The sequence below is a fragment of the Ambystoma mexicanum genome, chromosome 2p (assembly GCF_040938575.1).
Source record: "Ambystoma mexicanum isolate Mex_15411 chromosome 2p, UKY_AmexF1_1, whole genome shotgun sequence".
NCBI lineage: Eukaryota > Metazoa > Chordata > Amphibia > Caudata > Ambystomatidae > Ambystoma > Ambystoma mexicanum.
This window is the reverse complement of record NC_090923.1, coordinates 1477461669-1477479219: the sequence shown is the minus strand read 5'-3', so window position 1 is coordinate 1477479219 and position 17551 is coordinate 1477461669. Positions and strand designations below refer to the sequence as shown.

General features: G+C 45.1%; 1 protein-coding gene across 1 annotated transcript in view; it reads left to right on the top strand.

The window, feature by feature from the left end:
• LOC138567646 (zinc finger protein 398-like) overlaps nucleotides 1-17551 on the top strand; it is a 1191033-nt gene that overhangs the window by 636419 nt on the left and 537063 nt on the right. Inside the window, exon 4 of the mRNA XM_069646115.1 lies at nucleotides 13281-13394. Coding sequence (XP_069502216.1) covers nucleotides 13281-13394 — 114 coding nt within the window. The remainder of the gene's footprint in view (nucleotides 1-13280; nucleotides 13395-17551) is intronic.

Genomic DNA, 17551 nt, shown 5'->3' with positions numbered 1-17551 from the left:
AAGAATTTGTACGCAAGTGGGAGGCTATTCTGAACAAGTGTTCCTTAGACTTGATTCTTTTAACCATCCAGGAACTATCTAAAAATCTAATTTCTCTGAACTCCGAGATCCAAGAAATAGAGAAAGAGCTTGTGACGTCACTGGGGAAAGAAGAATATGATATTATCTTAACAGAAATTAACACAAAACTTGAAGATTATAAAACTAAGTTAGAACAGAAAAAGGTGAAAAAATTTAAACGAGATACCTACGACTATATTAACGAAGAAGTATATACGTGGATGGAAAAATACGGACCAGTAGCCTCAAAGAAACCATATAAATATCCAACAGACACCACATCTAGCTCTGATTCAGAAACACAAAGGGACACCGACGTACACACGGAACGACCATCGGGTGACGACAATCGCCCAGTCAGTCCTTCAATCCAAACACCCGCAAGCTCGGCTTTTTTAGGAGCGCGCCCAAAAGAACCCGCAGGGGGAGGAGGAAACCTCAGAAACAAGCCACAAACACGACTACAACTGAGGAAAATCTAGTTATCAACATATCTCGGAAAACATTGAGCAAAACTGAAGTTAATACACTTCAGAAAGGGTTAAGCTTTGTGCCCACATATAGTACAACCTTGTTTAATTCCAAGATCGAACTCTACAAGTTCATTAGAAAATTGAAACTCAAGGTATTCTTCGAGGAACTTGAACCATATGAGAGTACCACCGATATCCCAAATTTTCAAGAGTTTCGAACTAAGAGTAGTTTTATACCACCAATCTCAGTCCCATCGATTGATATCTTTCAGAAAATGGTTACCAAGGATCTGGAACGTATTAGTTACAGAATCCCACCACACAAGAACATGAAACCACACGAAATGAAATCAATTCGGGACCTATATTGTGACAAAGAGATAACTATCCGCCCAGCGGACAAAGGAGGAGCATTGGTAATCATGAATACCACAGATTATGATGCTGAGTGTATGAGACAACTACAAGATCGCACTGTCTATGCACCCTTGGACCATGACCCCACTGTGTCCATCAAACAAAACTTGGAAACCCTGCTGGATAAAGCGTTCGAACTTGACTGGATAAATGAACATACTCGCAAATTTCTTATTAATACTCACCCTAGGATTCCAAACTTTTACACATTACCTAAAATTCACAAAGATCAAGTCAGACCTCCAGGAAGACCTATTGTCGCTGGTATGGACAGCATTAACCAACCACTCGGAGTTTATATCGACTTTTTTCTCCAACCTCTGATACAAAAAACCTCCACTTACATCAGAGATACTTCGCATTTTCTACAGAAGCTCAATGACATAATATTCAATCAAGAGCACTTTATGTTCACAATCGATGTTAAGAGTTTGTACACATCCATTCCGCATGATCTAGGCATTGAATCCGTTGAATGGCTCTTACTAGAATCACCACCAATCCGTGCACAGAAAGAATTTATTTTGACTCTTCTTCAATTCATTGCGGAGAATTCATATTTTCAATATCGCAATAAGTTCTTTTTACAAACTTCAGGGACATCGATGGGTGCCACAATGGCACCATCATATGCTAACTGCTTCATGTACAAATTTGAATCCGAGCATGTACTTAAAAAACAAGAGTGGAATCAGAACATTCACCTATGGTTACGCTATATCGACGATATATTTGGAATTTGGACGGGCACTCACGACATGTTCATGGTCTTTTTTGAATATCTTAACAGTATCGATCCACGCATTCAATTTACGAGCGAGATATCTAGAGAACATATCACATTTCTTGATGTTAGCATTGCCAAGAAAGATACTGGCTACAACACCACTTTATTTCGCAAAACCACCGATCGCAATAATCTTTTACACCGTCTAAGTTTTCATCAACCAAGCCTTCTGAAGAATTTACCATACAGCCAACTTTTACGAGTGAAAAAAATAGTGAGCGATCCTGCAGAATGCTTAACTCAACAGCTAGCTATGAAAGAAAAATTCCTAGCCCGTGGCTACACAGAGGAAAAACTGAACTCAGCGTCTCAAAGAGTACAAACTGTTGAGCGTGATACACTCCTTACCGGTACCACTAAACCCAAAAGGGAGCTACAAACACCGGTATATGTTTCAAGATTCTCCATTCAGAGTAACAAGATAAAGAATTCCATTAAGAAACATTGGAATATCCTTAAGAATGATGTTAGAGTACAGAAACTGTTTGAACAATTACCGGTATTTGCCTATCAAAGAAGCAAGAATTTACGCGATGAATTAGTACGCACACGACCTCCCTTGAAAGAACCCAGTACTCAACGCACAGGGACATATCCTTGTCTTCATTGTACTAATTGCAACCTGGTCATCAAAGGCAACACCATATACCATCCCAGCACAGGCAATAAGATTCTGCTGAGGACATTTGGCACTTGTGACAGTGAGAATATAATTTATGGAATAAAGTGTCCCTGTGGGAAATATTATGTTGGCCAATCCATGAGAGCAGCTAAAGTACGTTGGAACGAACACCGCTCTTGTATACGTAACTTTAATCCCAACTCGGCAGTGGCCCGCCATTGGAACGAGAAACGCCACAATTTGACTCAAATCAGATTTTTGATTCTTGAAGTGCTAAGCAAAGTCAATCCACATGAGGATCTGAGCCTTCGGCTTAACCAAAGAGAGACATATTGGATTGACAGATTGGGGAGCCTGTATCCCAATGGCCTAAATGAAGAAATCAATTATCATTGTTATCTTTGAATGTGATGTATCTATGTTGATTTCATGTGACATTACATAATGTTCTTTGTATTAGTTATTGATGATTTTGCATGTTATACGCAATGGTTTGACTGCTAATAGACATTTAATGTGGTCCTCAACATATTGTGAAGTCTAGGCCAGTATCCTTAGGCATTGATAATACTTACGTAGTGCTCCAGATCTTCAGAGTCGTTATGTTAACACTTGCTAATTTCCTTAATTGACACATTAATTGCACTCATTGTGCCCATGCATCCTTGCAGCCTTTCCCGGACACCCGTCTGGGACCCAAGGTGACACCTCTAGTGCCACCTACCACGGCTGTGTTGGTAGTTCACTATCCCTTACCTTCACATGGGCTACCACTTTTGGTGCCTGTGTAGTTATATGTTCCTATTACCTTCCCTGTTGTATACTTATCTATAGTATTTTTTCTATGTCTAGTATTTTTTCTATGTCTATTATTTTTGTATATTCGTTTTTCTTTTATACATTTTTCCTTTTTATCCCACCCGAGTGTTAATAATTGTATTTTTAGCTCCAAATATGCCTACATATCTCATATGCAGTCTCCCAAAAGTACGTGCCGCATCGCGCCGCTCTCCTGATGCGATGCGATCACGTGGGTATTTATAGCAGCGTTACCATTAGCAACGCTTGCTTACAGCGATGCAGAACGGCGTTTTTCTGGCCGGCATAGACCCTGATTGCCTTCCAGGTAACCATTGAAGACGACTCTTTCTAATCACAGCGCCACAGCGCCTCATTGACTCCGCTTAAAACACACTTTTGCTTCTTACAGCTTTATCGATTTGGCTGCATTCTGCACGCTGCTGTTACCGACAACAGATCACATATCTGCTTGTGATTGTAGATTTTTGTTTCTACGAAGCCAAACACTTCTCGTGAGTCCATTTACATTGTTTTCCCTCCATTCACATGGTCATATTCCCCCGCTACTTGCACCTATTGACTCTCGGTTTTGTCTACTTCATTTCATTACATGTTCTACTTTGACCTGAACCCTCATCTACTTTTTGGTATGTGATTTCTAATTTATTACCTTCTTTTTCTATTGTGATGTATGATTGCATATTGCGCTATTTTTTACGTTATTTCATATGTCATGCGTTATATAATCCAATTCTACGTTATTAGATTAGACTCACCCTGATGAAGGAGCTATTTGCTCCGAAATGCATTGGTACACAAAGTCTATTTAAAATATGAGAAGTGGCAGCTGTATCCTCACTAAGACAGAATTAGTGACTTTCTCTCTTTTTTTCATTGTTCGAAATATATGTTTTTGATAAACATGTTACTCTCACTACTACTTTCGATCAAGTGTCTCTTTATTGAACTTATGCATAAGAAGAAAAGAACTTACATTTCAATCTAAGTTTAAACTATATCACCCGTACAGGGTATGTACGGAGAGCGGCTGTTTGACTAGATTTCTTATCTAGCCTTTTTTGGTTCTTGCATTCATGAGTCAGGGTGTCTCCAGACTTATTGCAGCCAGCTCCTGTAAGCATCCATTTGAGCTTTGGTCCTATTTTTGACTCCATTTTTTTTGAGTGCCTAACATTAACATACAGACTTACTAAAAGTGTGGTGCCCACTTTATTTTATTATTTGCAAAGGTATACTGCTACCAGCCTGTCAAATGAACTTGTAACAGTAACTAAATATTACTGGAACAGTGAGAAAAGGGAGGCACTGTGTCCCATCAGCACTCCACATAAGGTGGGGTGTGCCAATCTCAATAAAATAGACACAGGAGGGACAGAAGGGTGTCCCCCTGCCCTGGTAACAGTAGGTTAACCAGGTAAAATAAAAAAGGAAAGCTCAAGGAGCTTCCAGCAGCACTTCACAGAAAGTGCTGTTTGCTGCACTAGTAAAATGTAGATGCCAGAAAAGATGGAGGAAAGCATAACTCCATAAAAGAGTATCAAAAAGAGACAAAAAGGTTGGCCACCAGGGGGCGCACGGATGAGATCCTCTCCTGCGTGAGTTCCCGTTCCGAGGTCCCTAAAAATGAAATGAGCCCCCGTTTTTAGACCCCCCCAGAGCTGAGACCCGAGACGGAGGTGTGGGAAGGTCACCGTCACGCATGGGAGAAAATCCGGGTGAAAACGCCCCCGGCTTCCCGCAGATATTCTCGTGAAAGTGTGGAGGCGAAATCGAAACCAAATTCGGCCCCGACTCCGCCGGAACTCTTGGCCTGACGGGAGCGGCCGCTGCACCACCACCCAGTGATACGAGAGCTGAATGCTGTGCCCTCGCGCTCACACGCCACCATTCCCAGATGCGAGGCCCCGGCAGACGGGCCGGCGAACCGGATTAGCAGAGAGAGGAGCGGAGAGATCTCTGGAGGTGGTGTGACACTGGGCGGCCCAGGAAGAAGGTGGGGGCATGGGTCCGGCGCTTCCTCTCCCGCTGGAATACAGCTTCGCGGCGGGCCCAACTCGCTTCCCCCTGGACACATCACACGAAGCGGGCATCCTGCTGGATGGGTGTGCGACCCGGCTCCCACGTGGCGAGACGCTGGTGCTTCCCCGCAGTCTGTGGAAAGTAAGTGATCACCGTCGACCCCCCACCTCCGTGTACCCGCAATTATACGGCGGTCTCGCCCCGAGACCACAGCAGGACCGTTCGCGGCCTCGTCCGCGCCTCATGGCCCAGAACGGGTCCCTACAAACTGAACGGTCAGGATCGCGACAACACGCTCACGCGTGGTCGCGTATTATCCGTAGTTTCCCTCGCAGGAGGGACAATTTTTCAGTGCGCATGAACAGTAGGCCTGGGGGACAACCTTTACTCGCATCCCTGACTGCAGCTCGAGGAGGCACCTTACAGGAAGAATAAATAAGCGATACCTAACACAGTCTCCCGTACCACCCCCACCTGGGAAGTCGTGAGATCCCTCGAAAGATATAGAAACATAACGGTGAAAGCAAGATACACGGAGGATGGTATCTCCCTCATTGCACACGCCTTGAGATATCTACCCCATGGAATACAGAGTCATCTTGTCCCACTGGAGGCGGCAGAGATAGGGGGAAGGGCTTGCACACCACCCGAGGTAATCCGCCCCCCGGGACTCATACAGTCTCACGCTAACCAGCCTGGCGTGGACTGTCGTGATCCTCCGGGTTGCACGAGGAACCTGACCCTCCCTAAGATAACATCATGGGACCAGGGATATAATAGATGGACTCCTCACTTAAAACACGGACCGTCATGGGGAGGTGACCACAAGCCAGCGGGAAATTATCTACAACTCAGTCCACAGCCTCACTCACGGGTCAAGGACCCTACCCAGGCTGCAAAGACAGACGCATCCACATCACAGAGGGAAAGGCCCCCTGACGCGGTCTCAGTTACACGGAAAGTAAAAAGGGGGAGTAAGAAAGGCAGGGGCGTGTGCCTCCTCTGTGGTAACAAACATTCCGGCAGCTGCACTGTCTGAAACGTACACATAATATCAGGCGCATGAACGCCCGACAGAAACTTGCCATCTACGCATACGGTTCATAACGCCGACCCGAAAACGACCCCAAAATGGCCACTTCACCAATCACAGATACGGAAACCGCCGCCACTAAAGGAGACATAGCAGGCTTACTCGCGGAAATAAGGAATATGGGGGCCAACATTGGGGGGAAAATTGATAAACTCACACAGCGCCTTGACAACATAGAGGATAGGGTTGAGGGGGTCGAGAACAACCAGGCCTCAATCGACGTCTTGGAAAAACAGCTGGCCCACAGAATAATGGAACTGGAACGAAGAGAGCAAGAGTTCAAACTTAAGATGGATGATTTGGAGAACCGGCAAAGGAGAAACAACCTATGCTTTTTTGGGATTCCCGAGAAGGAAGGGGAAACAGAAGAGGACCTGAAACGACCCTACATGACATCATCAAGCTCCTAGTTGCGGACGACAATATTGATGAACCCAAGACAGAGCGCATTCACAGAACGGGAGGCCCGCCTGGAGGCCCGAGATCAGTTCTGGCACGATTTCATCGCTATCAGGATAGAATGAGAGTGTTGGAAAAGGCGAGGAGTGGAGGCACCATCACCCTAAGTGGATCCCAAATAACGATATATCAGGACCTCTCCTCCCTGACCTTAGCCCTGAGGAAAATGTGCAAATCACTTACGACATGGCTCAAAACTCGTGACATGCGCTACAGATGGGGATACCCCTTCTCTCTTTCCTTCAAACATGAAGGCACAAGAATCGGGTTGAGCTCTGAGCAACAAATCAAAACATGCATATCCGATTTACTAGGCCCGCGGGATCAGGATGAGTCTCGTGACCATGCCCCCAAGGACGGGAGGGAATGGCAGACACAGGGCCCGAAGAGGAGGAAGGTGAAAGGCTCGAGAAAATACCGTAGAGGAAATGGCACCCCGGAAGGGGGCAGTTGACCTTCAACGAGTATGGTACAATTTGCTTGAATTGAAATAAGGGGAAGACACGGGTGTGTATTGAGGGAATGTGATTGAGACCTCCACTTATTTTGCAGAAATGTGCTCACTCTGGGGGGAGGTTACCAGGGGCTCATTAGTTACGTTGATGTTTATTTTTTAAGGGGACCGTGAGGTAACGGTCTCCACTGGTGGTTCGGTTCCGGGCTAGTGTTTCCAACTAGGCTCAATCGGATGCCACCGACCTCAGGGAGGGGGGGGTGGGTGGGGAGGGGGGGACAGGCGCACGTGTCAGGTCAAAGGTACATTCGGGAACTCTACAAGGGGAAATGGTTGCGTGGTTAACTAAGCATCGAGGGAACGGGTTGAAATGGTCCGAGAGTACGTATGGACTTGGACTCCGTTGTCATGATGACCGCTGAATCATGTTGCAGGGGTGCCATAAGGGTGGGAACGCTGAATGTCTAGGGTCTTAATTCACCGACTAAGAGATCACTCGTCTTTAGAGAATTCCGGAGATCGAAAATTGATATACTTTTATTGCAAGAGACCAAATATATGAGAGGTGATGAGAGAGTGATCCTGGGGAGGCGATCCGGGTTGGAGTTCTGGGGTTCGGGACCACTAAAGAGGGGGGGAGTGGGAATACTCATTAGAAAGGGGATAGACCTCAAGACCACAAAGGTTTGGTCAGACGCGGAAGGTCGAGCCTTGCTTGTTTCGGGGATTATTGGGAATGTGTCCACCACAATTGCCACGATTTACTCCCCCCAACGTAGGGCAAGTCAGATTCCTCTCCAAAACAATCCCTAAAATCATGCTAGAGTCAACAGGACATGTCATCCTTGGAGGAGATTTCAATACATGGGCTGATCCCGCGTTAGATTGGTACCCCGGTAACCCAGAAACACGTGATAAACTTGGAGGAGACCACGTCCAATTCAAGGTAATGATGGAATTGTATGGATTGACTGATGTGTGGCGACAAATGCACCCTATAGAGAGGGCTTACACTTTCTTCTCAGCTCCACGTAATACACTCACTCGCATTGACCACCTCTATTCCTCAAGAGACCTATGTAACACAACCTCGCACTCAGAAATCACACCGATCTCATGGTCAGACCATGACATGGTGATCGCCAATTTAATATGGGGATCCCTACCAGTTAGATGCGGAAAATGGAGGTGTAATGAGACCCTATGGAAAGATCTTGTTTTTAAGTCACAGATGGAAACTGAAATTACAGAATACTTTCGATAGAACGATACCGGGGAGGTCTCCAAACAGGGGGTCTGGGAAGCGGGTAAAGTGACCTGGAGGGGAATCCTTATGAGGGAGGGAGCCAATAAAAAAAGAGAGAGAACTCTGATTGAAAACAGACTCCGCAGAGAAATCACCCAACTAGATAACGAAGCGAAGGAAGGGGATGTCATTCATTCTGAAAAAGTCACAGAAGCTAGGAAAAAAAGGGAAGAACTCTGCCTCCTAGAACATGAACAAATAGCTTGCAAACTTCTCCTCTTAAAACAAAAAATTTATGAGAAGGGAGATAAAGCGGATGCGTTGTTGGCGGCCAGATTACGAGCACAACAGGCAGAACGCAGGGTGCAGGAAATATCTGATGGAGAGCCCAACACTGAAATAAGTCGGACCACCATCCCGGAAGCCTTTGCAGACTTTTATGAAGCTCTGTACACCCCAGAGTTGGACCCAGACAAGTCTAGCATTCAGTCCTATCTAGCTGATGTTGACATGCCCAAACTGACATGCATTGAGTCAGAAACCCTAGACGCCCCCATAACTGAATAAGAGATTCAGGAAGCCATAAAGCGACTCACGCTAGGCAAATCCCCGGGAGAAGATGGGTATACGGCAGGTTTCTACAAAACATTCGCCCTACAGCTCACGCCCTTCCTTGTTGAACTATTTAATGAAATCTTAGAGACAGGGAAACCTCCAGACTCATTTGTCAGGACACTCATAACGGTAATCCCAAAAGAGGGGAGAGATCCCAAGAAATGCAGATCTTATCGTCCCATCTCTTTGCTCAACATAGACGCAAAAATATATACCAGGGTCCTGGCAGCTAGGATTGAATCATTCATGCCCCGCCTTATCCACCCCGACCAAGTGGGCTTCATACTCGGCCGCCAGGGTGCAGACACCATGCGCAAGACCCTACATTTGGTGCATGCCTCCCACAACCTGAACACCGACCCCTCACTGTTTTCCATCGATGCAGAAAAAGCATTCGACAGGGTAGATTGGGACTTCCTAATGGAGGTTCTTCGGAAAATTGGAATGGGCCCCAACCTTAGAAAAGGAATCCAGGCAATCTACACGACACATACAGCCTTGGTATTTGTAAACAAGGAATATTCTAGGTGGCTTCAGTTGAAGCGGGGTACCAGACATGGAATGCCCCCTATCAGCCATTTTGTTTGCTTTATCACTCGAACCGTTGTCACACAATATAAGGAAGGACACTGGAATAGAAGGGATCCACCTGGGACACACAGAGTACAAGTTAGCACGGTACGCCAACGACATACTTCTGCATGTGGTCAATCCTGAAAGATCCATTCCCCGAGCTATATCCCTCCTGTAAGAGTATGGTCAGCTATCGGGGTTTAAGGTCAATCGCTCCAAATCTATACTGTTTCCCCTTCAGGGGGCTGCGGAGGTAAACGCAACAAAATACTCGTCCCTTGGATTGACAATTGAGCATGACACCATGCAATATTTAGGGATACAAATTACGAAACAATTAGATTCCCTATATGAGGCGAACTTCCCAAGGCTCCTTACTAAATTCCACGCAGACCTGGCCAGGTGGGACAAATTGACGATCTTATGGCTTGGTCGGCTTAACGCCATAAAAATGACCTGTCTCCCGAGGTTTCTCTATCCTTTCCAGATGCTCCCTATCAGAATACCGGAACAATATTTCACAGAGGTTAAAAAAGCGACTCTGAAATTCCTGTGGCGGGGGAAAAAAGCCAGGATCGCCTACAGCACATTGACGCTGCCCAAAGATAAAGGAGGGGTAGGCCTCCCCGACCTCAAAAAAACTATGCTGCCGCCCAATTACGAATATTTGTCCCTCACTTACGCAGCCACAAAGAACCACAGTGGATAGCAATGGATAATCACTACCTAGACGCAGCGACACTCTCGGAATGGCTATGGGCTCCACGAAAGAGAATATTGAGGAAGACGAAGGAGCCACCCGCTCTTCGCCGCCATATGGGAAATATGGAGGGAGGGCCCAGGGATGAGAGAAATCACAACATGGCCGTCTCCACTGAGCCACTTATGGTCCCCGGGCATCAACAAGCATATCCCCAATGTCGAAAGGTTCCAGGCGTGGTATGAAGCAGGGCTAGAAAGGGTAGGCCAGCTTCTCCGAAGCGATTCCTTCATCACTCTCCCAGAACTAACAGAGGCCCTGAATATAGGCGTGCTGTCCACTTTCCACTATCTACAGATCAAGGGTGTCTTGACGAAGGCAGCATGGAAGGAAAAACTGACTAGGGAGCTTACCCCCTTTGAGAAAATGCTAGACTCCAAGACTGATAGGAAAGGCCTGATTTCCACCATGTACAAAATGCTACTAGAGGCGGGTAGTGGGAGCACACATAACCTCAGAACACGATGGGAGAACGACATGGGGATGGAAATCGAAGAGATGTGGGATAAAATGTGTCGTATGGCAACACGTACTTCCATATCGTGCCAATACAAACTCCACTCCATCAAACTCTTGCACCGCTGGCAATACGACCCCTACAAGTTATCCAAGATGTACCAATCATCCTCTCCCTTTTGTTGGCGTGAATCTGGACAGGTCGCAGATTATTGGCATATGTGGTGGGGATGTCCTAAGATTAAGGTGTTCTGGGATGAAGTCTTAGGGTGGATCAGGCACATGGATGGGATTCACAGAACCGCGGGCCCTCATCTTGTTCTGTTCAGTCTTGAGAAAATAGAGGATGAATGCAAGAGAGTCCAAGGTTTGACCCCCCCTCTGTTACTCGCTGCTCAGGCTCTACTGGCCACTAAATGGAAATCACTTACGACCCCGACTGAGAAGGAGTGGATCAATGTAGCAATGAACATATGTACCATGGAGAAAATTACTGCATCACTCCACGGCAGGGCAACACAATGTGAACTCTTGTGGTCAGATTTCCTAAGCACACACACATCGAACGGACACCCAACCCCAAATGATAATGAGGCCCACTGTTTATAGGGTTGGACTGGGTCCTTCTCTTCTTGTGTATTAGTCCCCCCCTATCTATTCCAAGGCCCCTTCCTCACTACAACTCAGGCACCAGTTAAATCGTGAGGGCAATACCTCCCTATAACGAGCCCCCGAACACACCACATCGAAAAATTCTCAGCCCGCGAAGATGAATACATGACCACGAAACCATAATTCCTAGGTTGCACGATTCCCTTGTCCGTGAGGGGTGGGGGGAGGTGGGAAGGTGTAAACGTATAATGGAAATGAGAACATTATCGATGTTACTTCCATTGTTATATTGTTGTGTGTATATTATTGGACTTATGCAATGTACACAGATGTTACTAGGCGATTTGAAAAAGCACTTTCTAAATATGTACCGGTTATGGACGCATATGTAACCTTTTCTCTGTCTTTCCTTATTGAAAGAATTGTTAAGTGTTAAAACCTAATAAAATACATTTTTTTTAAAAAAAGAGAGACAAAAAGCGTTCCCAAGTAAAGAGTAAAAAAATGAGTGTGTGTGGAAAAAGGGTCCCACTGCCTCAGGAGAATTAGATCAAAAAATAAGAGTCCAGCAAAAAGTTCTGGGGGACTCACAAAGTGGGGAGAATTACACTCAAAAAGGAAATTCTACATAACAGCTCTGAATGGGAGAAGAAGACCGTTTTGTTTGTTTATTTGTTTGTTTGTTTATTTTATTTATAAAGCGCTCCAGACCCAGGGGCATCAGGGCGCCGGCAATAAGGATACGTTCAGCTTGGTTACATAGGTACAAGAAATACAAGACATAGATAAGTGCACGAGATACAAAGGTATAAATACAATGTGCATTGCATGAGCGGCTAGATACAAAGTTATCACAGTACGACATAGCATAGAGAGGGTGCCCAGAGGGGACTAACACATAGTAAGTGACTCAATGTGCAGAAGGGTTTGCAGTGAAGGAGCATGTGGATAGTCAAGTGAGTGTTAGTCAGATAGTTATTTATCATTTACTTTTGGCCAGTCTGTCAAGTTCTGTCTGAATTTAGAAAAGGATTGGTATTCTCTAAGGCCAGGGGGTAGGGAGTTCCACAATTGTGCAGCCTTAACTGGGAAGCTGTGTCCCCCAATAGTGGAGAGTTTCAAGCGTGGTACTTGGAGGCAATTAGAGTTAGCTGTTCTGGTCGGTCTGAGAGAGGTTTTCCTACTGATTCTGTCAGTGAGGTATGGCGGTGCTCTATTATTGAGGCACTTGTAAAGGTAGATAACCATTTGTATTTTCTTCTCGTGGAAGAAATGTGTTAATTTCTGTTGATCTTGAGTGCTGCTCTCAAGGCATTGTTCTGGAGTACCTGTATTTTTTGGATAATCTGTTTGTTTGCACCAATGTAAAGCGCGTTAGAGTAATCCAATTTAGAGAGTACGAGGGCTCTCACAAGAATAAGGCAGCTGTCAGTGGAGAGGAATTGTTTGCTAGCTCTGATAAGTTTGCACGTGTATGCGGTAGAAGAGGCTAGGGAGTTGACTTGTTTAGTGGAGTTCATGGTAGCGTCCAGATAGAAGACTAGGGTCTTCACTTCCTTAGCTACTTTTATGTCATTTCCATCAATGGTGAAACTGGCATAATCTGGGCTTAGTTTAGATAGGTGGGTCAATTTTCAATTGATAACAATATTATTGATAAATATTGAAGAGGGGATGGGACAAGAATTTATATTAACCATATTTCCTCTTAGTAAGTGCCTCCAGCTCAACTTTTAAACTGACATATGATGTAAAATCATAAGCTTACCATTTTAGTAAAGGTAAATCATTGCTTTTTTCTGTATTTAACAGGTGACCTGGCTACTAATATCAATGAGTTTCACACTATCAAAATAGAGGAAAACCTACATCCACACAACCCTTCTGACACAGAAGGAACAGAAAGGATCTATGGCCTTGGCAGAGGTGAGGAAATGGGATATGATATTTGTGCCTGTCTGATTCAAAATGCATTGTGAACATCCTTCTCTGATGCTCTCCACCTAAGCCTAAAACCTGCAACTCATGAAATAATGTATTGTGTTGAGAACCTGTTTTTGACTATGATAATAACGGAAATAACATAGCTTTACCATAACAACAAATAGGGGCATTTATAGTGCGCACATTCACATCCCAGTGGAGCATCTTGCCCCTCGTAACAGTTCATTTTTACTCAACTCAATGTAACTCATGATAGATAGCATTACTGTATAAAAAAAGGCCTTTATTAAATATCCAATTGGGCTCCTCTAATAAACTAATTTCATTCCTTCTAAAACAAAATGATGTACGAGTTAGACAATGTGTAATTAAGAAGTGGGAGATGTGCAAAGAAATGTTAAACCCTGTTTTTTCATTTAATTTGAAGTGGATAATTGGAACCAGTTCAGAATTGGGTATATCTTCTTTAGTGAGTTCGAAGACACCACCATATATAAAGGTTGGACACTTTGTTTGATTGGGCTTTACTATCCAATTTTGTGGAAAACAGTCATACCACGATCATCCGTATATTTACAAATAGTTTCCTAGTGATTTTTGGCTCTGCCAATTCCCTGCCATACAGATTGTCTACAAACTGAGACGACATTTCAAGACCACACTTTTTCCTGGAGTGGTCATCCTACCAAAATCTATTGAAGAACAAATAAGCATAACATCCAGGAAGTCTCAAAGGAACCCTGAGGAACATCAAAAAATCTGCAGGTAGCTCCCCCTTTCGACTAATGCCAGTGTTCTTGATTTAACCATCAGAAAAACGTTAAAACGTATGGTGTCCATAGAAGGATAGCTACAACGATTGTACTCAGAAAAGAATGGCCCATTTCAAAATCTACAAAGAGTAGATATTTGGATTGTCCACCAATCTTCATGTTCGAAGGACAGACGAGGCAAAGGTAGACCTTTTTTCCTCCATTCAAAACAATTTATTTAGTGAAAACCAAACCGTGTTAAAAAATAAGAACCTCATCTCAGCCTGGGGCTGTGAGTGTCTCGGTTTGGTGTCGCTTTTCTCCCCCAGACCTTGGACGGCTTGCCATCACTGGTGCAGCATTAATTCTACATTGTGTCCAAAGTATGTTGAGGTGAATTTCAAAAAATATGTCTGTGAGCTGAAGCTAAACCAAAAGTTAGTCATGCAGCAAGATAGTGATCCGCAACTGTAAACAGATTTAGAAAATAATGGTTTGTTTGTATAACAAGAAATTCTGTATTTTAGATTGACCTAGTCAATGTCTGCATTAAAACCTATTGAAATGTTGTGGTGGGACCTGAAGCAAGATGTCCGTTCAGGGAAGCCCTTAACTGTCACTGATTTGAAGCCATTCTATATGAAGGAATAGACCTCAAGATAGATGCGATGGACTGATCAATAGTTACAGCAAACGCTCAGTTGAAGTTACTGCTGCTCAGTGGGATGCCACCAGTTACCAAGTATAAAGTTTTTACATACTTTTACACTGTGGTAAATTAGATTCAGGAGACGGACAACTCATTGTGTTTTGTACTGAAATGCTTTTATTATGGTGCAAAAACCTTAGTTTATTGTCCGTAAACTGAATGAAGGGAAAAAGCCCAAAAGGGTGCACGTCACTATGTCGTACAAATGTAAAGTTGCCCTGTGTTCAGAAATGTAACTGGCCTGATTCTAACCCTACCATTACAAAGTAACAACAACTATAAATGAAAGCTACTTAATGGCCTCTTGCACAACTGGCTGGTTTCTGACCCTCACTGCTACGGTCTTACCTTTTCAGCAGCTAATGTCTCTGTGGCGTGTGTCTGTCTTACAGTTTCAGAATATACGCTTCTTTTGTACTAATGCCCGTAGTGCAGGGGAAAACTCAATGTCTACAGGCTTCACGTCTGCTGCTTAATTCTGTACAAAACAGAATCTTGACAAGCGTCCTTGGATAGCCAGGCCTCTCTCTTCCTACCATTCCTGGGGTCTCAGGTTTCACAAACCCTTGTACGGTATCCAGTCTCTCTGCTCAGCTTCGGCTGCTTGCTCTCTTATTCTTTCTTGGATTCTTCGGGCTCTCAGCCCCTCTAATGCTTTTTAGTCTCTCACCTCAGCAAGGGGTATTTAGATTCTCACGAAGTCTCGGGCAACCTCTTGCCTCAGCCCTTCTAGGGCTCTTCCACTTCTCACCTCGGCATGGGATGAATGAATCCTCGCCCCCTTATCGGGCTTAATGATATTTCAGCCCCTCTTCAACCCTTTACTTCCTCGCCCCAGGTTGGGGTATATGTATACGATTCAGCCCATCTTGGGCCTTATGCTTTCTCAACCCGGGTTGGGGTATTTCTGGGCCGGTCCGCCTTTTATTTTTTATTTTAGTTATATATTTGTAATGCGCCGACAGCCTGCAGGCATCGGGGCGCGGACATTGACACAGTTGAATTGAACATGTAAAACGAGACCGGTAGAGCTAGATAATTAGCGGAGGTGCGAAGTTAGATCATTTGAAAAGGAACGTTTTTAGAGATTTCCTGAAGAGTTTTAAATCTGGTTCGAGCCTGAGAGCAAGGGACAGCCCATTCCAGAAGCAGGCCGCTTTTGCGGGAAAAGGTCTACCAAGGCCATTGGTGCGTTTTACTGTGGGACCCTGTATCAGCCCTAAGCGGGAAGAGCAAGAGGATCTGATGGGGTGGTACAATAAAGCCAATGGTTTGAGATACTCTGGTATAATGCCAAAGAGGCAACAGTGAACCATGGGGCCTATTTTGAAACCAATCTGTTCCCGGATGGGCAGCCAATTAAGTTTCCTCCTGTGATCTGAAATGTGGGTTCTGCTGTGTAAGTAACAATTCGAAATGCGTCATTTTGGATCACCTGACATCTCTTAAGGTTGGAGAATGAAGCGCCACTTAGTAAGGAATTGCAGTAGTCTAATCTGGTCAGGATGGTAGCTCGTGCAATTGTGGTACAGTTTCTCTCAGAGATATAGGGGCGGATGTTCTTGCGGAGGCGTAGATAATAGTTCTATGTATGATTCACATAAGTTATGTGAGCATCTGCAATTAGAGAGGCCTCCAACTGAACAATCTAAAGTCTTTTATTGCATGCCTTCCTCTCTGTTCCCTGAGCATACCGCGTAACAGGCTCGTTGGAGCAACATTTCTACAGGGAGGCAGCAGTGCGGTTCTGGCTCCTCTTTGCTCTTCCATGTCAGTGCTCAGGGCTCAGCCTTCCTATCAGTTCCTGACAGTTCTTCGGTGTTGGTTCCAGCAGACGCTAGACGGCCCTGTTTTAGGTGGGCGTGTTTCTACGTGGTGCAGTGGGACCGTGCTTCTGCAGCTCAAGGCCTGGTTGCAGGGAGGAGTGTTCCACAGGCTTCCTTGCTCCTCTGCGTTCCACACTGTCTGTATTGGGCTGCCTTATGACTCTGCCTCAAAGGGGGACAGGCCCTCTTCTGCAGCTTGGCTCCACAGGCTTGCATGCTGCGCCCCTGCTCCCCTTTCCGCTCTCCCTTGCGTTAGTCTCTTGGGGTGTTTATATCCATCTCCGACAGGAGATGAAACACTCCATTGTTTTAGTGATGGAAACAGTACAAGGTCAGAAACCAAACTAGATCCCACAGTGATTTGGCACAACTCCCAAATAACAAATGAACATTGGCTTCCTGAGATAAGGGAGGGTGATTCATATTCCTGTTAAGGGATGGCCTGTCCTCTAAGGGATACCACCCCCAGTGGGATCCTGCCTTCCCTTTTCCATCGGCGTTGTGAGACTTGGCGTGCTCGCCTACCTAGTCCCACAGGTGATGGCTCCCCCTGGGGAGAGGGAATGGATTCCCTGGAATCGTCTCAAACATTGTATTTGAAATTATTTGTGGATAAATAAATGTTAAACAAGAATTATGTGGGGGCGTGGCTTGACTATGGAACATGAGGGTCCCAATCTGCTCAAGCTCCCTGGTGCCTGCTGGCATGGGACGGCGGGAATGCTCCAGCTCCCTGGCGCCTGCTGGCATGGGGCGGCGGGAAAAACCATAACCTAGAGAAAAGATGCGCCTGAAATACAGGGGGAAGAGTGCAGGAACCCGGAAAGTCACTATAAATCAAATATGACACGA